Source organism: Bombus terrestris, chromosome 2, assembly GCF_910591885.1.
Source record: "Bombus terrestris chromosome 2, iyBomTerr1.2, whole genome shotgun sequence".
NCBI lineage: Eukaryota > Metazoa > Arthropoda > Insecta > Hymenoptera > Apidae > Bombus > Bombus terrestris.
Window position 1 is genome coordinate 10,486,736 of NC_063270.1, and position 20,527 is coordinate 10,507,262.

Here is a 20,527-nt window from a genome sequence, read left to right on the forward strand (position 1 = left end):
ACATCACTAAAATATGATAAAAGATACAAATCACATTTAAAACACTAATAATATATCATTATACTATTTAAATATATATTTATGTTTTATTATTAAAAGATATTATTAAAATAGAAAATATTGTTTTTTACAGATTAAATTTGTAAAAAAAATAGATAAAGTTTTTACTGCTTATTATGTCCAAAGTTAATCAGTAACAGTTCAAGATAATTTACTAATATCCCAATAGCAATGAATTATATAAAGTTTATGTTATTATAAATTATGAAATATAGAATACGAAATAAATTTGAATTATATAAATTTTTTATGTTACAAATACTTTCGAAAATATCAACGCGTATAGGTCAATAATTTATTGTAAAGTACATTTTTTATTTTTAAATGATCCGACATTGACCAAGCTATATAATTGTCGGAGAACACATACGTGATTCAGTGTATAGCCGCAGCCAGTCCAATGATTGTTAATTATTAAGCGAGTGTAAGTTCTCTTTTCCCCAACTCTTTTTTTAACGCATATATTAATAAAATCCAGTTAGAATAAAATTTTTCAAAATTAAAACATAATAATTAATTACAGTAATTGACATAATCTTATTATTCTTATCCACATTTTTCGATGTTCGTAATTTAATTAAATATATCAATGTGACATTAAATTGTTTTATAAATATTAAGAATCATTTCAAACTTCTATTTCTTCTCAAAATAAACAACATTATATGAACTTACATATGACATTGAATATTACATTTCAATTATTTTTATAAACATAATGTTCGTGAAAAGATTATTCTCGATTAAATACGCAAATTAAGATCTACATAATTTACACAAGTGCAGGTATACATTTACGCATGTGTGTATACGCAAGGAAAATGTGGACTTTAAACTTTAAACAAATAAAAAGAAGATATATGTGTATATACACATACAGGGTGTTGATTTGAAAACGTAAATGACATTTGATATTCGCGGTTAGTAACCGATTTGTATGTATTCATATATGCATTGAATAAAAGAGAATCAGATCAAAGAAACACAAGCAATTTAGTATACTGGCAAAAGATAATGTCAGATGGGTCAATTACTTCTAAGTTAAGGTCAGGTTGTATTTTGTCCTATTGGTCACTTCTATAGATATACATATAATACAAGATGATAATAAAATAATTAAAATGTATACAAAATAAACATTCTATAACTCCTAACCTCTAATTTTTAGATATGCTGTAATTAAATATATATTTCATACTACATTTTCATTAATCTAATTAAAGTCTTAATTCGCTTTTATAAACTATTTAACAAATTAAAATGTTTCAATATTATATTATTATTATTAGAAATCTCCATCAAATCTCTGGACTACAACATAAAGTGTATTTCAATTAGTAATAATGATAGTTGGGAGAATGTTATTACCTACTCTTGCCAGATCAAGATTGACTTCCTATGCAAGACCACAATTGTTAAAGCAGAAACAAGATTTGGTAATATTTACTCATTACTTTCTTGATTTACTTCTATAATATTCTATATTTTAATAAATTTTCTTTTCTTAGACTTTATTTTTATTAGTATGTAAATTATCAAACTATCATATTACAAAAAATATTGAATATATTTCACAAAATAATGTAATTAGAAATGGTACAACTGTACAGAATTTTAATAACAAGGAGAATAAACCTTTATTAGTTTTACTTAGTTGGTTGTTACCAAAACGTAAACATGTTCTGAAATATGCAGATTTGTATTTGGAACAAGGGTTTGATGTCGTGGTAGTATCAATTACTCCTTGGCAACTATTATGGCCCACAAAAGGATCTAGGGTAAACACATGAAATATAAACTATAATACATGTTACATTAATATTCATAACATATAATTTAATGTGTAAAAGTTTTCTTTTAGCTGGTTGCAGCAGACTTGATAGAGTTTTTGATAAAACATCAGAATTATCAACAAATACTATTACATGGATTTTCAGTAGCTGGATATATGTGGGGAGAAGTATTGGATTTAATACAGAATGACCCTAAAAAATGTAACAATATAATTGATAGAATTGTTGGTCAAGTATGGGATAGTTTGGCTGATGTGAGTGAATTAACAATAGGTGCACCACGTGCTATGTTTCCAAGAAATGAAATGCTACAAAATATGTGCCAAAAGTATTTAGAGTAAGTTTATTTTTAATCTTAATTTCATTTATATTTCCTAAAATATTTCAATTTGAATTATATGCACTAAAACAATTTACACAGATATCATTTGAAAACTTTTTATAAACCATCTACTCAGTATTATATAAGGTCTAGTCAGTTGTTTCATACAAATTTAGTGCATAGTCCAGCATTATTTTTTATAAGTAAAACAGACCCAGTAGGTTCATTAACAAGTAATCTAAGAGTGAAGGAAAGCTGGGATTCTTTGGGTGTAAAGGTAAGATGTGTAAATGTAAAAAATAATTACAGGTATGTAAATTACAGAATAGTATAGAAATATTTACATTCTTTTCAGATTTATGTTAAGATATTTGAAAATTCCCCACATGTTGAACATTATCGTAAATACCCAAAAGAATATGTTGCAGAACTGTATGCGTTTTTGAATAAATTAAATTTGATGCAAAATAAAAAGAAAATGGCACAATTTTAAATGTGCCATATGACGTCTTATTACTTATATTCTTAAAAAATATTCAAAACAGTGTATTTATGAAATATGTAGTTCTTTAAAATAGATTTTGATACAAATTTTTATATATAAATCAAAGCAAGTTATTTATAATTAATTGAAACTTTTTAACCAGTCAGCTGTGAACTTCACCATCCGTAAGTAAAAACACATGTTTCTGTGCAATAATATTGAAAGCATAATCAATTTCATAGCAAGAAACAAAGAAGTGTTCATTTAAACAGGTATAGTAAAAAGAAAGAGGTACTTTGTGAACTACATACTTTATAATAGTTTTAAACTTATTTGATGAATTCCGTCTTTAGCAATCATATGTACATGAATACTTATTTTTTTCTACAGTAACTATTTTTTAACCATGATGCTAATTGCAACTTATATAGTACACAAGAAAAATGTGTATTTTATGCATTGAATGTTAGTATGCCATTACAAAAATGGTTATTCAAAATATGTTACTTATTATACAATGTATATTTTTAAATATAATAAAATTTGAGTTAATTAAATTTTATTTCTATAATGCAGATTTTCATCAGTTTTCTGTTTTTTCTTTAATTTATCACGTTTTTTTTGTTCTAATATTTCCTCAATTTCATCCGGATCCTTCCCTTCTAGGATAAGTTTCTTGCGTTTATTGATCATTTTTTTGCCATAAAAGTCCATCTCGTCTAATTTCATTTCCGCTTCTCGTTTAGCAACAGATATTTGCGTCAAAATTGTAACTATTTCTTTATCTAAATACAAAAAAAGTTATATTAATATATTCTGTGTACATTTCTTTTGTAAAATAGTAGAGCTAAAAATGTATTACCATTAACTTTATATTCTGTAAGTTTTGTACCAATAGCATTTTCAATTGCGTGTAATAATTTAATATCATGTGGAGTTATTAAGGTAATTGCCATGCCATTTTTGCCTGCTCTAGCTGTTCTTCCAACTCTATGAATATACTCTTTTGTTACATTTGGTATAATATGATTTATAACTAACTCAACTGTAGGAATATCTAAACCTCTTGCTGCAACATCTGTAGCTATTAAAATTTTTGCATGATTGGACTTAAATTGAGTAAGTGCAGCAAGACGATCTTTTTGTTTTATCATTGCATGTAGGGCTACATTTTTAAATCCAACGTCATTTAATGTCATGGATAATACTTGACAATGCCTAAAAAATACAATGTACAACAAAGCATTAAGAATGTTTATGTCCATATCAAGTATTATACGTATACAATTCCACTTTACTTGCAAGTATCTGTAAATATCATTATAGACCCATCTTTATTACTTCCTCTAAAGGTTCTAATTGCTTCTACTAAAAAGGAATCACGTACATCACTTGGACAAAGTATGTAACGTTGATCAAGTTCTTTCACTGTTGCTACACCAGACTCATCTTTAGATTCCCATATAAAAGCCTTTAAAAATAGTTTCAACTCTATGTTCATTCTATTATTCCTTGTTCATTTTTTTAAATATTTACAGAATTTTATAATACCTTACTGGATGCTATGTGTTTCACTTTGTCAAGGGTATCTGTCATTGTTGCACTAAAAAGAAGCATTTGCTTCCGTTTAGGTAAAGCCTCAAATATAGTTTTTAACTGATCATCAAAGTGACCTTCTAAAAGTCTATCAGCTTCATCTAAAACTAAAAATTTAATTTGCTTTAAAGAAAATGTATTACAACTTTCAAGGTGATCTGCTAAACGTCCTGGAGTTGCAACAACTATATGTGGATGTTTTGATAACTCTAGCCCTTGTACAACCATATCCATTCCACCAACAATTACACATTTTTTTAAACCAATAGATTTTCCTATTGCCGAAAATTGGTCTGCAATCTGTAAAGAAAAGATTTTATCAAAAATAAAAAAAAGAAAAGAACAAATATAAATATATGTTTTAAAAGATTAAAGTGTTTAATATACTTGAAAAGCAAGTTCTCTAGTTGGTGTTAGAACAAGTGCAAATATGCCATATGGATCCTCAGATAATTTTTGTAATATAGGAAGTGCAAAAGCAAGTGTTTTACCACTGCCGGTTTTAGCACAACCAATGCAATCATCACCAGCTAGAATTTTTGGGATACAATTTTTCTGGATTGGTGTAGGACATTTTAAACCTACAATAAATAACAATAGTATAACAACTTTCTTTATCTTTCAAGCCCATTATTTAAATTCTTACCCATAAAATTACATTGTTGAACAAGCCATGAACTTAAATTTAATGCAGCAAATGACATGGTTGTTTTTGACTTTTGTATAGGTTAACACGTGAAATGTTTTGATTAATAGAACATAATGGTTTAGTAAAAGTTAATTTTAATACAGATTCAATTTAAATAAGGAATATATTATTAACGGATAGAATTATTTAATATAAAATGAGTTACATTTCATTAAATAATTTTATATATGCGTTGTAAAAGATATTTTTACAAGGTATATTACACAAGGGACTAAATCACTTAAACGATTCTCCTTTTTGATTAGTGCTTGATTAGATGCAATATACATTAGTTTATTATTTTTTTTATCTTATAACATTTTACAATTAACTTAATAGTGTTAGTACGAATATTAATTTAATCTCTATATTAAGAGTTAACAATATTATTAGTATTAATTATTATTATAATTAGTACTAATAATAATAATTATTAGTACAATTAGTACAATTACACCAATTGTATTAGTACATTTTGAGAGTGGATAGAATAAAATAAAAATCATGGGATTGTATATTTTTATATTGAGTATTTTTAAAATAATATATTTTCATAAATCATCAATAAAGTTAATAAAATAAGTATTCTGTATCTCGTCTATCTACAGCCTAGAGCGGTATTTAATCTTTTCATGATGCGGCACGTTGTTTGTCATATTATTTACGTGTAGCCCATTTACAATTTTTAGTAATGCAAAATTATTATTTTATTATTATGCATTAAATATTAATAAATATTATTCATTAAATATTATTGTTTTTTAACCTTTTACGAAGATATTGCGATTTTTAGAGATACGTGAATCAGAGATAAAATCGTTAAAATCGCTGGTCTAAAATCTTCAAGATTATTGGATATAACAATACATTGGATGTTAATAAATCTATGCTGTGGATCTCGTCTTTGAAAGAAATAAATTATTTTTAAAATAAATAAATATGATAAGAACGAAAATAGTTGAATTGGATTTAAAAGATATTATATTACGAGCAACAAATGGAAAACTATACTATTTGTTTTTGTATGCTCCGTTTTACGTACAAGCCTATCCAATTAATGTTTCAAAGTTGTGACACGTGATAAAAGTTTAATATACTTTTACGTTTACTTATTAAATAATAACAAATGGCATATGTTATTATCGTTATTATTATTATTATTATTATTATATTAGGTTACGCAATTCATTTATTATCATACCTTAATTTGTAGAAAATAATAATTATAATATACATTTCTATATGTTTCTTTCGATCAATAAAGATAATACAATTACAATAATGATAATAATACATTTACAGGGTACGCCAAGGCTATAAATTCTTTGAATAATTGAAACTAAATCTTAAGCTCTAATTTACAATTAAAGTTACTTTTCAACATGTACATAAGTTTTACGTATGGTAGTTATCGTAGGATTGCACTTTGTAGTTATATAATTTAAGAACAACAAGTACTAAATTTAAAGAGGAAAGTAACGATGCTATTTAACTATGTGATTTTATAATGGCAGTGAGAAAAAAGCTGCCCCATAACGGAAAGCAAAGAACGTTTCTATACTATGCAAAAAGAAGAAACCACAATTAACATAGGAGACATTTCCCACGTCTCTGTGTATGTTCGTGAACGTACGTTTATTTCTACACATTTGAAAACATAAAAATTTGTTTATGTTCGATGCACATTTTGATCTAGCATCGATCGAAACTTCCTATGCCTTCCCCCGCTTATTAAAGATAAGTGCTAAAATTCGATTTAACGAATCGCTATGGATTAATCAGTTTTTCTTTCTTAATACAGTTCCTATACTTTCCAGTCACAAAAAATATGCGTATTTAAATAATCGTCGCTAAAATTTTGACAATAACATTTTTTTCCAGTTTATAACGCAGTGATGTTGCATTAACTTTACTAGTAAAAAGTATACATTATTATTTTATATGTACTACTAGCTTTTATACATATATTGATGAAAATCCGAATTAACGCGAATTTTCTTTCATCTTAAAGGATGAAATACACAATTTCAAATCCTCAAAATCTGAAATGCTAAAAATCAATTTTGCCGATTCTCTTCTCTTCGTTTTACAATAGACAGATTCTGCTATTTTACAAATCTAGAAATACACGTAGTACGATTTAATAATAATTCGGTCAATGCGATTGGATAATTCGCTAAAATCTTAGAGGAAAACAGTTACTACGATGCTACGTTAGAACAAGAATATTTAATAGAATAATATAGTAGGTTTATCACAAATTTTATATTATATCATAGATCGATTAACGGGCATATTATCGAGGAAAATTACATTTCTTATTTTATACGATTAAGTCCAAAAGACATAACGTTCTCACATTAATTAAATGCTCTATTACACAATGGAGGAATAGTCGTCGCTGTCAATTAATCTGACGATGTATTAATTTTTAACTGGATTTTCCAAACACAATTTCTTTTTCATACATTATCATATTGATCAAATACTGAATTTTATAACTGGTACTTCTTTTGTTCTATTTGAAAGCTTTATTTTCTTGTCGCCGCGTGCATCCTATTAATAAACACAGAACATAAAAGAAATACACACCTATACAATACAAAATGTACAGTAATATACTTGCAACAAATTTGTATAGCTACGATTATAAGAATTTGTTAGATGAAAATTTAACGATAAATGATAAAGAAATGTTATGATATTCATTAATGAACAGCGTATGATCAATCTCAATTTACTAATGTTAGCCGCTGTATTTTGCCGCGTCTTAAGTGTATTTCAATTTTCTTCAAAATATTCATTTAACAATCATTACTAGGAAATATAACAACGAAAATGTATGAAAACTAAAATTTACAGTTAACATATATATGGAATAAAAAGAGCACATCTATTTAACATTTAATACACTAATAAGATTAATGTTAATAACTTGTATGAACTCTGATTGAATGACTTTATATTCACATCTAAAATTAAAATACACTTGAAGAAGCGGCAGATTACAGCGAATATCAAAGACAACATCGTCGAATGTGTGTTTTAAAATGTTTACCTTCGCATATCGTAAACGTATAAAAGATATTATTAAAGTTACAAATAAGTAAAATAAGTCAAACAATTACTGCAACTTAAAAATCTACTTTGCGAATATTATTTTTATCACGATTTCACTATACAGGTCCAATTAATCATAAAAAATAAATAATGATGTTTTGTTATATTTTTTAAAGTAAATATTCACATTCATCGTGTACGAGTCGCAAAAATTTGATGATATAATTTGTTCGAAAAATATGGATATCTTAAATATACAAAAAAACGTAAGATGAATTTTTTATGCCGCTTTTACTTTAGTAAAAAGGTGACTTAAAAAATGTTGTCTACCAAATTTGTTCAGATCTGAATAATTACTAAAGTTGTATGACTCTCCTAATTAAGCTTTATGCTACCAGTTTGTTTCATAAATGAAACAACAATCTTACCAATTCAATATAAAGTTCTGTTCCTTTAAATACTAAATCAATGTCAGAAACTCTATTGAAAACATAATTACTTGTTTCCTTTAATTTGTTTAATTAACCTTTTCCATTTATCTCGCTAAACAAAATTTTCTTATATTTTTCGTTACCGTATGTAAACGATGTATTCGGTATATGATGACACTTATGTGTAATGCGCTTGCTTCATATTCATTTGCATTAATTAAGGCATTGTAATACATCGATATACAGAATACAGTAATGAAATTTTCTTTTACACGCGCGATGTGTGTATGTGTGTGTGTTTGTCTGTCTGTCTGTTTAAGTGATTTGTTCATGTATATATACGTGCATGTATATTTATCATTTATGATACATGCGCATATACATACATACGCGCGTACATACACATAAGCAATATTTACAATTTTTTCATGGTAGTCAATCACGCATGTTGAGAAGAACAGCGGTTAATATATGTTACCTAGTATTTAGCTAATTTAATTATTGAATTATTATCATTATCATCATTATTATTTTATTATTATTATAACTATTATAACTATTATACATAGTATAAGAGTATGGATTTTTCTCCTTTGTCCTTATCTACGGAAATAGTACTTAGATACAATTCAACTCATGTTCTTTCCTTGTTTTTAATACAAGAAAATAATCGCTATTTCCTTTATCCTATATATGTGAAATTTTTATATGATATAAATATTTTATTAATAAAAAATTGTTTAATAATATAAACCCATTAATATCGAAAATAAATTGACAGTGAAAGACTATAAGTTTTAAAACCAGCTTGCCGTATCGATATTATGTCTGTTCAAATATTATATTAATGAAAAAGATAAAATAAAATACTAATTTTATTATGAATGAATATAGCAATGAACTAATTGTTTATGTGTTAACTATTTTAAATGGAGCTATACAAAATTTTCAAACAAATATTCGCTGAATAGCATATGCGTAAATCAATACATGTCGTCTTTTTATTACTGTTTTCAGTTTCTCATTTTAAAAATTTTACTAGGCCTTTAATTATTCGTTGTTAGAAGAATGAGAAGCAAAACAGAATTTAAACTGTAAAAAAATAATAACACAAAACCAGAACACAATAGTTATATCACCAAATATCTATAAAATTTAACGACAGGCATATCGTTTATCGTTTGAAGTTGTAGCATTACATAGAAATTCACGATGTTACAGGACGAGGAGACCTGTTTTTACATGTCTAAATTGTATTTATAATTTGTTCCAGATGGTACTGAAAATCTATTTATAGTTGTTAAGAATGTGGAAAGTCAATGGTATGTGTTTCATTGCCAAAAATTAAACGTAGCCTTTTCATAGGTGGCGGAGGAGGGTCGAGATTTAATTCACGTTTTTTATGTCGTCTTTCGCGATCCCGCGTTTTATGTTTTTTCTTGCGTCTGCTTCTTTCCACACCCTCTACACGTAATACTTCGTATTCAGGTTCATAACTATCTTCACTTAAACTCGTACCCGACTCTACAATGTCTTCTAAAACTGGCGAACGTTTCATGCGAAGAGTAAGTTTTAATCTGCCAGTTCTCTCTGGAGTAGTTGGATACACTTGACAATTAGAACTATTCATCTGCCATTGATATTCAGAAGCAGCTGTTAACTTTTGTGCACTATCGTTACTACAAGCTGATAATCTGCAATGAATAATTCTTCTATGTATAAATTTTGTAAAATCACAAATCTTAAAATACAAGTGCAAAATATAAAGATATTTACCTGTTTAGACTTTCACTATCTATGGAATTTTCTATTGATTGGCTATTACCATCTGAATCTAACAGTTGATTCTGGTTGCAACTAGCTGGTGGCCATGGTTCTTGTGGAAGTAATACTGGAGGTTCGGCTTTATTGTATTCATCGTTGTATTGCATTTCTTGTAAATGTGATGTGAGACCGGGTGTATGACGAGTTTCTTGTTTACGTCGCATTATCGATGGTATTCTAATATCTTCCAGATTACTTTCTTTCTCACTAAACTCATAAATATCACCTTGAATACCCGAATCGTCGTCAGCTACACCAATTTCAGTAGTCGCTATTTTCTTTCGATCTCTTTTCTGACTTCTTGTTAATCTACTTTTTGTCTTTTCTGCTTTGCTACGAGTTTTTGAAATAGACGTAACCATGTTATCAGTGATTTTATGTTCTACTATAGTTTCTAATTCTTCTCTTAGTTCAGAAATAGTGGATTTCTTCTCGCTTAATAGCTTTTTTCTACTTTTATGAGACTTTAATGTTGTGGGTAATGAATCATTTTTTAGAATTGTATTGTGAGTATCCTCTACATTACATTTGTTAATCTCGCTGTAATCGTTAGTTTCCATTGTACTGAAATTTTCATTATCTTCCCTATAGGGATCTATTCGAGAATTTAGGTTTGTTGTACATGTTTCAATAATTTCAGTGTTTTCAGACTTTATTTCAGATGTTGCAACATTAACTACGTACATATTATTTTTCATGATATCATTCTGACAATTTTCTTCGCTATTTTCTATATCCATATTTTCTTTTACAAAATTTATTTTATCATGTTCACTATTATCTGTAGACTTGCTAGATTCTGAAATAAACCTATCAAATTTGTTTGTTTCATTTTCTAGCAAATATTTTACCAATATGTTTGAATTTGTAGGGTCACTTTTCTTCAAATCTTTATCGGATGTGTGTATATCAAATGTAGATATTGTATCAGTTTCTATAAAATTCGAATTTGTGGGTGATTTAATATGAACTAAAGGTATTTGTTCGTTATTTTTGCAAGAATAATCCTTACTTGTGGAATCATAACATTTTTCTTTCTCTTTCGTTATGAGTTGTTTTTCAAGTTCTAAATATTTTTTGACACAGTTATTTGATTTTATTGGCGTTGTAGAGATATCGTTTGTATCTTTGGAATTTTCAACTGAAGACAAATCATAATGACAGGTTCTTGACTGACGATTTTCTTGTGAAATTATCTCACTCTCATTAGCTTTGTGCAAATCATCTAATCGACTTTCAGGCATGGAACTTATATGAACTGAATCACAGGAATTTGTACTATAGTGTTCTTTTTTAGAATTGGAAGTATTAATATTACCTACTGAATTAGAATTAATTCCTATAATAATATCAGGTATTTCTTTTTCATTTATCAATTTGCTATTTAGTTCTTTGTTATTTTTAATGAATGTTAAATCCGAACACTCAACAGAACAAGTTGATTCTTCCAGTACATCATGATGTAAGGTCTGAACATGGCAAACATTATTAGTTTCTTCATTCAAATTACTTTTTGAATGAGTCTTATGTAATCTAGAATACACAATTTCTTCATCTACTCTATCAGAATCTTCTTTACGATGACTTATGTCTTCTAGTTCAATATTATTTATTATGGAACCATTTAAACAAGGAGATCCAGCCTTCTCAGAAACTTTAGTCTTCTTCGATTCTGTTCTTTTATGAAGTCTGTACATAAAATTTTTAATATATTGCAATTTTCGTTTTATAACTATAATTCATAATTTAAATTATGAAATAAAATATCTCACCTGGATGATCGAAGCGTATGATTTTTAACATTATTCTGATGACCATTATTACTGTCAAATTTAAACAATTGTTTATTTCGTAGATTTCTTGTCACAGAACTTGTAATGGCAGCTGGGTGAGGTCGAGACGTTTGTAATACATTTTCCCCATTATTTGTAATAGGTTGCTGTTGAGCAATATCAGAGAAGCGACATCCTTGTGCAATTAATAACTCTGCATCATATTTTGTTAATCCCTTCCTCCGTAATTCTTTCATGCTAAGACTTTGTGGTGCTACAGCAGCATTACCAACAAGCACTGCATTTCTCTCTGTAAGTGCAGTATCAGCTTGTTGTTTATTGCGACTTAATGGCTGTTGTCTATGTTTCGTGCGATTGATGCGATTATCTGTTTCTCGTAGACGGTACCCTGTAAGAATGTTTAATTTGGTGATGAGTATATGTATACATGGATGTTATTTCAGATTTAGTTCTTAAGAGTACCAGAGGAAAGTTCTTCTCCTGGTTTTTGATTTGCAAATGCTCCAGTTGCCCTCCTCTCGCATGTTTCACATTCACAGTAACAGTTAGCATCGCCGAAAAAGTCTTCTCCATAGAAACAAGTAATTTCCTCCCCTACTTCAATATCACGAAGAACTTTAACACAAGCTGTATCTCTTCCCGTTGCCACAAACTATATTTTATACAATTTAATTAGAATAAGTTAAAAAATATATAATTAATAAAATATATAATATAATTAAAACAATAATGATCTGTATTTGATTTATTAACCTTGCAGTTAGCTCTACAGTCATGATTAATATATGCTGCTGGACCTAACCATAACTGTGCACAATTTTTGCGACAACTAAACATAACAGAAAAATCATTTTTTCCTGGATGTAATAATGCTGCTTCCTCCTATAATAACATTTTAGAAGTACAATAAACAAAAACCAATTTTTATATTTTTCTTAATGTCTTATGTATAAGTTTAAACAAACCTTTTCACTAAGTTCTGCGATACAACCAACAAGACAAGATATTTTATCATGTTTTAGCCATTTGCGAGTTGCACAAATTTTGGCACCTTTTTGACCTTCAAGACTATACCTAAAGCATGGTTCTATTGCAAATCCAGAATCTTTATCAAAAACCTTTAAATACCTGTAAATCTATAAAAGTGAAATAAGATTGATACAAAACAAAATTTTATAAAATATCTTAAAAAATTCCTAACTTGCATATATAACTCACATGTTTTTCCAAATTTATTTGTTGTTGTTTAGATTTTGTGTGAGGTAGTCTTGCACCCCAATCACCACCCATTAATTTTTTATATGTTTTTTCATAATTTTGGGTTTGAATAAATTCACAGATAATTTTACGGAGTTCATCTTTATTTGCTTTTAATGGCCTATACCTTCATTATTAAATAAGTTTTACCTATGTCAATCTCTTGTTATATATTTTACAGATTTAAAGTAATATTTAAAAACATATACCTGATATTCATTTTATGAGTAGTAAATCCCAGGTAAGGATCTAACACGAGAGAAGTAGCTAGGTCATCATTGTCAGAAAGTTCTTTAGGTGTCATACCACCACAACTACCAACATTGTTAGGTTGCATCTTTGCAGCCACTAACCCACCTAATCTTCGCTCCTGCTTCCGTATTATAGCTACTGAGCCTTGAATGGATAAGCAATCCACCACCATTCTGTAATCTGTACTTTTACTGCAGAATTAAAAAATTAATTGACAGTTAGTTCAAATAATTAAATGAAAAATGTATACTATTATTTATCATGTAAATACATATTTTAAGGATATTCTTATACAAAATATAATGATTCCATGTAAACCTTTTTGTAATTCACACTCATTTAACTATCTGAAATATCAACTAACATATCCCTTTAAATTTTTTCTAGCAATAAAGGTAGAAGACAATTTCCTAATACCTTGTTTTAAAAATAATAAAACTGACAATATTTATACAACTTTTTTGGTATGAGGAAAGAGTACATATATATAAAAAATGTTAACAGTGTTAATTAAATGATATACAATGTAATAAAAAACATACAGATTCTTGTACAAGATATATATTAATTTCGAATATAATATTTAATTGTTTGGATAAAAATGAAAAAACCAAATAGGGCGTGGAAAATGACAAGTAATTAAAAAGAAGTATTTTCAAAAAAATATATTACTAAAAATTTCGAATTACCGTCATGTCAATTATACCACTCAGTTATTTCATTTTCCTTTCAAGCTAAAAGAAAGGTAAATGGTGAAGGAATATATATAATAAGAGTCTAAAAACCAGTTTATCATGGTAATATGCTATTTTGATAATATAATAGAAATATCTCTGGCGATCATGCTCTGAACGCTAATGGCGCAGACGAGCCAGAGCGCTCCTAGAGGCACGCTGCGCTCCAATTTAATAAGAGAATTTATCTCCTTATTAAGCTACTAAAGAATGGGCAGAATCGTTAAATTTTCGTCAGACAATATGCGTACCTTTAAGGAGCTCTCCTGATAACAAAAATCACACATTTTGCTAACAATCTCTGACTTTTTTGGTATAAGATGAAGACGCGTTCGGATCTATCATGGCAGATCTACTATAGCACATACACTTTCCCTATTTTCGTAATGCAAAGAAGACAATCATCGTATTGAATTTTACGATTTCTTTACAACACAGATCAAACCCAATGCTTCCTTTATTAAAACAAACCAAAAAACGATAATCATTTAATTGAAAATATAACTGAGAAAACCCATGTTTTGGAACTACAGACTGTCGCGTACGTCATACATGTATATCTTGAATACAACGATCTAGTAACTTTCTTGATTTACTAAACTACGTGAATTTCAGTAAAATATTTTAGTTTAGATTTTATTTTAAACATTTGTGAAGAATTTATCCAAAATTATAGTATTCTACCTTTCTACTTTAGTCGAAGAACCAATGTGATACGTATATTATAATGAAAAAAATTTTGATCCACTTTTTTAAAAATCAATCTGAAATAATAAAGTGATCAATTTAGTAATATAGAATTTAAAAGCTGTAGCACTGCGTTTCTATGACAACCGTTTTCTAGCATTCTCTAGTAAAAATATATATCAAGACAGCTTCATTGATAGTTTTAGTTCTTAGAATAAATCATTTATTTTGTACGTTACTTATCATACTTTATAAACTGTAATTGTTTCATTTCGAATACAATACTGTGTATTTGAGTTTTTATAAAGTAATCCATTTTAGGTTATATTATAAATGCTTGGTACTTTATTAATTATGTCACTGCAGTAAACAATTAGTACTTATAGAAATGAGTACCACAAAAAATACGATTGCTGTAAGATGAATTCATCGTATGATCAAAAGACCAGCGAAATTTATTCTAAACTAGATAAAAATTAGCTGTGTACAGAAATTTCTTGTGTACATGAGTATGCGAAATATGATTTTTAAATGTATTATTGGCTATTTGATACTTCAATTGTCACCGATCAATGAACAATTTCTTTATCAATTTCGTATAGATACAAATGCGCATGCGTGCATTTAGAAATTTGTAAAGATGTAAATGTATTGTGTAAATAAAAAGGCATATCAGACCAAAAATACAAGTCGTATTAGTAATTTTTAGTCAGTAAATAGACCTCTCTTATCTTTCCCATTCGATAACAGATAAACATTCAAATCGTAGTTAATACAATACCGGAATAGAATGTCTTAACCTGTCATTTCATTAATCATTAGAATTTGGATTTTATTGATTTAGATATATACATAAAAATGACATTTGAATTTGCTGAAAAAGAAAATCAACAATTAAATAATATTAGAGCTGGTTTAATTGACTTTATTTCTGGATCACTCGGTAATAATACATTCTAATACATCAGAACTTTTATCAATGCACAAACAATCTTAAAATCAATAGGAAGTAAATAAATCAATTATGAGTTGAATAAAATCTCAAATATCTGTATTTTCTATAGTAATTTATATAATTTTTATTTATGTAATCTTTTCTTAGATCTATTTTATGTTATGAAATCAAATTTTCTTGAGAAGTGCTTAACCTTATTATTGTAATTAGTATTGTGCGATTACTAACAGCAAATGAATGAAGATATTAGTAAAAATAAATTATCTCTGCTTGTTGCAAAAAGATTAATTATTTAGTATAATTATGTTTCATTTTGACTTAAGGTGGTATAGCACTTGTATATGTTGGTCAACCATTAGATACAGTTAAGGTAAAAATGCAAACCTTTCCCTCCATGTATAAGGGAATGGCAAATTGCTTTTTACAAACCCTGAAAGCAGATGGAATAATGCGTGGTTTATATGCAGGAACTATACCTGCACTAGTTGCTAATGTTGCTGAGAATTCAGTATTGTTTGCTGCATATGGAGGATGTCAGAAAGTTATTTCCAATGTTTTAGGTAATATAATTTTTTTAAGATGCACTGCAGTTAAAAGAACTAACGTTTTTAATTTAAAAGAAATTTTATTTATATAGGTATTAAAAAAATAGAAGATTTGACATCAATTCAAAATGCTTGTGCTGGATTTTTTGCTGCATTTTTCTCTTCTTTAACATTATGTCCTACAGAACTTATAAAATGTAAGCTACAAGCAGTAAGAGAAGTTCAAATGGAAACTAAATCAGTATTAACTGTTGCTAAGGTAACTGAGATAAAAAAATTAATATGTAAAATTTATACAAGAACTCATATTTTGAGAAAAATTATTTTGTCTAGAAAGAAATTAGTCCATGGGGATTAACACGTCAAATTCTTAAAGAACAAGGCATAAAAGGTCTATTTACTGGTTTGTCATCAACTATAGCACGCGAAATGCCTGGGTATTTCTTTTTTTTTGGAGGCTATGAAGTAACCAGAGAACTTCTAACAAAACCAAATGAAAGTAGAAATGACATAGGATGGCAGAAAACCATGGTAGCTGGTGCCGTTGGTGGAAGTGTCTTATGGCTTGTAATATTTCCAGCAGATGTAGTTAAAAGTAGGATACAGGTTAGTTTCATTTTATATAATATAAATAATACGAATCAAGAATATAAATAAGTTTTATATTTTATTTTTAATTCTTTTTTTAAAGGTTAAAAATTTGAAAAGTCCTGCATTAGTAGTTATGAAAGACATTGTAAAAAATGAAGGTATTAGCTCTTTGTACAATGGTTTAAAACCAACGTTAATAAGGACAGTACCAGCAACAGCTACATTATTTGTAACTTATGAATATTCTAAAAGATTCATGCTTGATTTTTTTGAGAACAGTTGATAGAATAAATTATATTTATGTAATACTATTCTGTTTATTATAAGGCATAAAATAGGCTACAATAAATGGATTTGAAAATAATTGATATGAAAATGATTTTCTGTACGAAATTTTAATTATTACATTATATTATATATATTATAACTTGTATAATTAATGTCTATAATACAACAATAATATTATTGTGTGTGTGTGCATATATATATATACATATATATATATATATATATGACAATATTTCAAGACTAGTTATTTTTTAGAGGCTTTGGAGACTCAAAAAAGTTCAAGTTTTCAGAATTTACTTTTTAAGGAAACCTTTTCTCATATCAAAACAATTATTTCATTGAAATGATTTAATATCTTGATAAATTAATTGTTTTAAATGTTTTACTTTACTTTCTTCATTAAGAGCAATCCACCTATTCTCAGAAACCTATAAAAATTAAAAATTCATTAGTATATATGCATTATTCAACAATTCTGAAGTTAATATATCATTTATATATCATTGTAAAAAAGAAACAATAATTTTAGAAATTACAATAATCGGTGTGTATCCTATAAGTTCAAGTTGTCTACATTTTCTCTGGATGTATCCAATATAACCATTATGACCAGATACTTCTGTTAAAATTGGTAATGGAATTATAACTTTCCATTTTATTCTTTTTAATTCATCATTATTTACACTTTTGATCGTGTTTGTCGGCATTGTCGATAAAATAGATTCAATTTCAATAGGATTGTTACATGCATCTATACCAATGACAATATCTCTAGTTGAGTAGTGAGGTAAAATATAATCAACATGTACATCTATTCCTAATTTTTGCTAAAATAATAATATTAATACATTAAATATGTTTTATTACTATTTTTTGAGCGCTGTTCTTAAATATAATTTTGTACTGTATACCTCACAGATATGTACAATTTCTATCTTTAATTTCACATTTAGGTCCTTTCTGTAGGTATCATCATCATGTGTATGATATTTCTACAATAGTAAAAAAATTTCAATATATATAATTATCTAACTGCAAAATGTAAGTTTTTAATCCTATTTACTACACTGTACCTGTATTAAATATTCATACATATTATCTGTCAGTAATGGACCTTTGTAATAAGGCAATTCTATTTTTATTGAGCAGTGTAATATCAGCCATTCATTTGTCAAGAATTTGAGATTATTTTTGTATGTTTTTGTCATAAATTTTGGGTCAAATACGTATTGAATTAATTCTGGTACATATATATTTTTAATTGTTAAGAATGTCAGAATACGTACTAATGATATTGGAAAGCTATATTTAATATATAATGGAATCATTGATTTTTGCATAATACATTTCTAAATATATGTATTTACTATATGTAATTATGATACAGAAACAAAATATTTACCTATTAATTTCATTTGCTCTGGTAGTCTTATAAGTTAATATTATTTCATTCAGTAATTTCTGGCATACATTTCTATAGTAATCTGTAATGGGAGTAACTGTACATATGCCATAAATAACTCTTTCAATATCTTTCACTCTTGCAGTTTCCATTTCATTTTCTATTCTAAATTAATAATAAGTAATTCTTTTATAAGTGAATGTGTCATTACTTTTCTCTTGCTTAACTTACCTTTGAATAATGGCATTTGTTAAAAATTCATCATATACACGTAAAGATGCAAATGCATGTGTTATATGGATTAGACATTTTAATGGTAGTCGTGGTATCTCTGCATGTAAAGATTTCAATAATTCTTTAAAGTCTTTTATACAATGTACACAGTCACTATATCTGTATCACATATTTATATGTATTATAATAACAATTACTACAAAAAGTTATCTATAATAAGCTGTTTTATTACCTAATAATTTTCATAATTGCTGCTAAACTAGCACTGTTCACGGTAGTAGCATGTATCTTAACTTTATCCATTATTATTGGCATTAAGGCTTTATTTTTAATAGTCCTTTTATTTAAAAAAAAACCTCTTGCGATTATACCTATTTCATCTGCAACAAGTTCATGCAAGCATTCTTGTAATCGACATTCGATTTCAAACATATTTATAAATGATCTTGAATCAATTAAAGGTAGAACAAAGAACACTTGAACTAATTGTTTTCCAGAAAGTTTATGTGGTTTTGAAAGCAATTTTCTTAATGCACGCCATATAAAATCAAGATTTGTATTATCAAGCTGATAAATTGCATCAATGATTAATAACATTTGCTCAGTATTTGAACTATAAAATTGTTTTATACATTTTGCATTTAATTCTTTCATCAGTCTTTTATAAAGAGGTGATACTGTTATTATATCATGTAACGTAATTAAACGTTGCATTAAAGTTTTTATTTGTTTATCCTGCATTACTGGGAGGTGTTTAATACAGGCTTCCAAAATCCCGTCATAAAGTGATCTTTCCAAACATGTGCCACTTAAATAAGAATATGCCAATTTCTTAACAGCATTAAGAGTATTCTCTGGAGATTCATATGACCAATCTACATTATAAAGACATTCTATGTCCTCAGAAGTAACTACTGCATTTGATTTAATGCGTGGAAAAATAGTCTTATCATAATGTATGGAATCTTCAAGTATTAAATGCATGACTTTATGTTCAGGTATGTAAATATTTTCTTTTATAAGATCATTTTGGCAATTTTTGTTGACTGCAATTGCTTTATATCTCTGGCATGGAACGAAGCAATTATATTTTTCTATAAATCTTGGATATGGTTTTAAAGTCCATGTGTAATTGGTCGTATTTGTAAAGTATGATTTATTACGTAACCTTAAAATCATTGTTTTATTACAATTTAGTATGATTAAACTCGTTTTTGCAACACCCATATTTTGGATTTTTATTAGAAGATACGCTATTTATTAAATACTTTTAACTTTTAAATAAAACTTTATATACAAAACTTAAATCAGAACCAGGAACTTTCCACATGCCTTCAATTCTAATTCGTAGTGAACGAGATACTTATGTATGTGTATGTATGCATATATATTTTATCTTTGTGTGCATATATGTATAGTCACATGCATGTATAATATATAAATATGCTAAATTAAAAACAATTATTATTTTAATGTGATTTTATAGAATGAGCGAAAATAAAATTTTTTAATTATTTATGTATTACTATAA

General features: G+C 27.3%; 5 protein-coding genes across 14 annotated transcripts; 2 read left to right on the forward strand and 3 right to left on the reverse strand.

Moving 5' to 3' along the window:
• Nucleotides 1-377: 377 nt before the first annotated feature.
• Nucleotides 378-3,216, forward strand: LOC100644664 (transmembrane protein 53). 7 transcript variants are annotated; one of them, XR_007227418.1, is made up of 7 exons: nucleotides 378-484; nucleotides 1,350-1,496; nucleotides 1,569-1,838; nucleotides 1,922-2,190; nucleotides 2,275-2,452; nucleotides 2,531-2,844; nucleotides 2,932-3,216. XR_007227418.1 is itself a non-coding variant. In XM_003402628.4 (6 exons), exons 2-6 carry the CDS (start codon nucleotides 1,404-1,406, stop codon nucleotides 2,666-2,668), a joined length of 948 nt encoding a protein of 315 aa, XP_003402676.1. In that variant the 5' UTR covers nucleotides 378-484; nucleotides 1,350-1,403; the 3' UTR covers nucleotides 2,669-3,216. The 7 variants fall into 7 exon arrangements, 6 of the variants coding, with proteins under 6 accessions (XP_003402676.1, XP_048270074.1, XP_012174339.1 ...); XM_003402628.4 differs by having other exon boundaries at nucleotides 2,531-3,216; XM_048414117.1 differs by lacking the exon at nucleotides 378-484 and adding an exon at nucleotides 743-980 and having other exon boundaries at nucleotides 1,756-1,838; nucleotides 2,531-3,216.
• LOC100644541 (probable ATP-dependent RNA helicase DDX49) lies at nucleotides 2,490-5,238 on the reverse strand. The gene is made up of 6 exons (XM_003402627.4): nucleotides 4,902-5,238; nucleotides 4,643-4,836; nucleotides 4,211-4,555; nucleotides 3,958-4,130; nucleotides 3,522-3,877; nucleotides 2,490-3,444 (listed from the first exon to the last, which is right to left on the reverse strand). Exons 1-6 carry the CDS (start codon nucleotides 4,957-4,959, stop codon nucleotides 3,212-3,214), a joined length of 1,359 nt encoding a protein of 452 aa, XP_003402675.2. The 5' UTR covers nucleotides 4,960-5,238; the 3' UTR covers nucleotides 2,490-3,211.
• Nucleotides 5,239-6,174: 936 nt separating this feature from the next.
• Nucleotides 6,175-14,865, reverse strand: LOC100644080 (histone-lysine N-methyltransferase Suv4-20). 3 transcript variants are annotated; one of them, XM_003402623.4, is made up of 9 exons: nucleotides 14,546-14,865; nucleotides 13,518-13,751; nucleotides 13,270-13,435; nucleotides 13,017-13,187; nucleotides 12,805-12,933; nucleotides 12,514-12,703; nucleotides 12,031-12,439; nucleotides 10,211-11,947; nucleotides 6,175-10,128 (listed from the first exon to the last, which is right to left on the reverse strand). In XM_003402623.4, exons 2-9 carry the CDS (start codon nucleotides 13,730-13,732, stop codon nucleotides 9,735-9,737), a joined length of 3,411 nt encoding a protein of 1,136 aa, XP_003402671.1. In that variant the 5' UTR covers nucleotides 13,733-13,751; nucleotides 14,546-14,865; the 3' UTR covers nucleotides 6,175-9,734. The 3 variants fall into 3 exon arrangements, with proteins under 3 accessions (XP_003402671.1, XP_012174336.1, XP_020723475.1); XM_012318946.3 differs by lacking the exon at nucleotides 14,546-14,865 and adding an exon at nucleotides 14,250-14,445; XM_020867816.2 differs by lacking the exon at nucleotides 14,546-14,865 and having other exon boundaries at nucleotides 13,270-13,458; nucleotides 13,518-13,654.
• A 245-nt stretch (nucleotides 14,866-15,110) lies between these two features.
• Nucleotides 15,111-17,436, forward strand: LOC100644315 (mitochondrial ornithine transporter 1). Of its 2 annotated transcripts, XM_048414122.1 has the most exons (6): nucleotides 15,111-15,211; nucleotides 15,303-15,924; nucleotides 16,260-16,496; nucleotides 16,574-16,740; nucleotides 16,815-17,087; nucleotides 17,173-17,436. In XM_048414122.1, the coding sequence occupies exons 2-6, from the start codon at nucleotides 15,840-15,842 to the stop codon at nucleotides 17,353-17,355; spliced, it is 945 nt and encodes a 314-aa protein (XP_048270079.1). In that variant the 5' UTR covers nucleotides 15,111-15,211; nucleotides 15,303-15,839; the 3' UTR covers nucleotides 17,356-17,436. The 2 variants fall into 2 exon arrangements, with proteins under 2 accessions (XP_048270079.1, XP_048270078.1); XM_048414121.1 differs by having other exon boundaries at nucleotides 15,177-15,924.
• LOC100644196 (FAST kinase domain-containing protein 5, mitochondrial) lies at nucleotides 17,370-20,380 on the reverse strand. Its single transcript, XM_003402624.4, has 7 exons — nucleotides 19,229-20,380; nucleotides 18,994-19,155; nucleotides 18,763-18,927; nucleotides 18,434-18,662; nucleotides 18,272-18,352; nucleotides 17,897-18,187; nucleotides 17,370-17,788 (listed from the first exon to the last, which is right to left on the reverse strand). The coding sequence occupies exons 1-7, from the start codon at nucleotides 20,221-20,223 to the stop codon at nucleotides 17,696-17,698; spliced, it is 2,016 nt and encodes a 671-aa protein (XP_003402672.1). The 5' UTR covers nucleotides 20,224-20,380; the 3' UTR covers nucleotides 17,370-17,695.
• Between the last annotated feature and the right edge of the window lie 147 nt (nucleotides 20,381-20,527).

Excerpts from the sequence above, each read along its gene's own strand:
- LOC100644196 (XM_003402624.4), bottom strand. The coding sequence starts at position 20,223 with ATGGGTGTTGCAAAAACGAGTTTAATCATACTAAATTGTAATAAAACA. Across the intron at positions 18,663-18,762 it reads AGAGCAAATGAAATTAATAG|CTTTCCAATATCATTAGTAC; the intron begins GTAAATATTTTG and ends TATTAAATATAG. Across the intron at positions 17,789-17,896 it reads TAGGATACACACCGATTATT|GTTTCTGAGAATAGGTGGAT; the intron begins GTAATTTCTAAA and ends TAATTTTTATAG.
- LOC100644315 (XM_048414122.1), top strand. The coding sequence starts at position 15,840 with ATGACATTTGAATTTGCTGAAAAAGAAAATCAACAATTAAATAATATT. Across the intron at positions 16,741-16,814 it reads CAGTATTAACTGTTGCTAAG|AAAGAAATTAGTCCATGGGG; the intron begins GTAACTGAGATA and ends TATTTTGTCTAG. Across the intron at positions 17,088-17,172 it reads TAGTTAAAAGTAGGATACAG|GTTAAAAATTTGAAAAGTCC; the intron begins GTTAGTTTCATT and ends CTTTTTTTAAAG.
- LOC100644664 (XM_003402628.4), top strand. The coding sequence starts at position 1,404 with ATGATAGTTGGGAGAATGTTATTACCTACTCTTGCCAGATCAAGATTG. Across the intron at positions 1,497-1,568 it reads TAAAGCAGAAACAAGATTTG|ACTTTATTTTTATTAGTATG; the intron begins GTAATATTTACT and ends TTCTTTTCTTAG. Across the intron at positions 1,839-1,921 it reads GGCCCACAAAAGGATCTAGG|CTGGTTGCAGCAGACTTGAT; the intron begins GTAAACACATGA and ends GTTTTCTTTTAG.
- LOC100644541 (XM_003402627.4), bottom strand. The coding sequence starts at position 4,959 with ATGTCATTTGCTGCATTAAATTTAAGTTCATGGCTTGTTCAACAATGT. Across the intron at positions 4,131-4,210 it reads AACACATAGCATCCAGTAAG|GCTTTTATATGGGAATCTAA; the intron begins GTATTATAAAAT and ends CTATTTTTAAAG. Across the intron at positions 3,878-3,957 it reads ATATTTACAGATACTTGCAA|GCATTGTCAAGTATTATCCA; the intron begins GTAAAGTGGAAT and ends TGTATTTTTTAG.
- LOC100644080 (XM_003402623.4), bottom strand. The coding sequence starts at position 13,732 with ATGGTGGTGGATTGCTTATCCATTCAAGGCTCAGTAGCTATAATACGG. Across the intron at positions 12,440-12,513 it reads AGGAGAAGAACTTTCCTCTG|GGTACCGTCTACGAGAAACA; the intron begins GTACTCTTAAGA and ends ACATTCTTACAG. Across the intron at positions 11,948-12,030 it reads CATACGCTTCGATCATCCAG|ACTTCATAAAAGAACAGAAT; the intron begins GTGAGATATTTT and ends TTTTATGTACAG.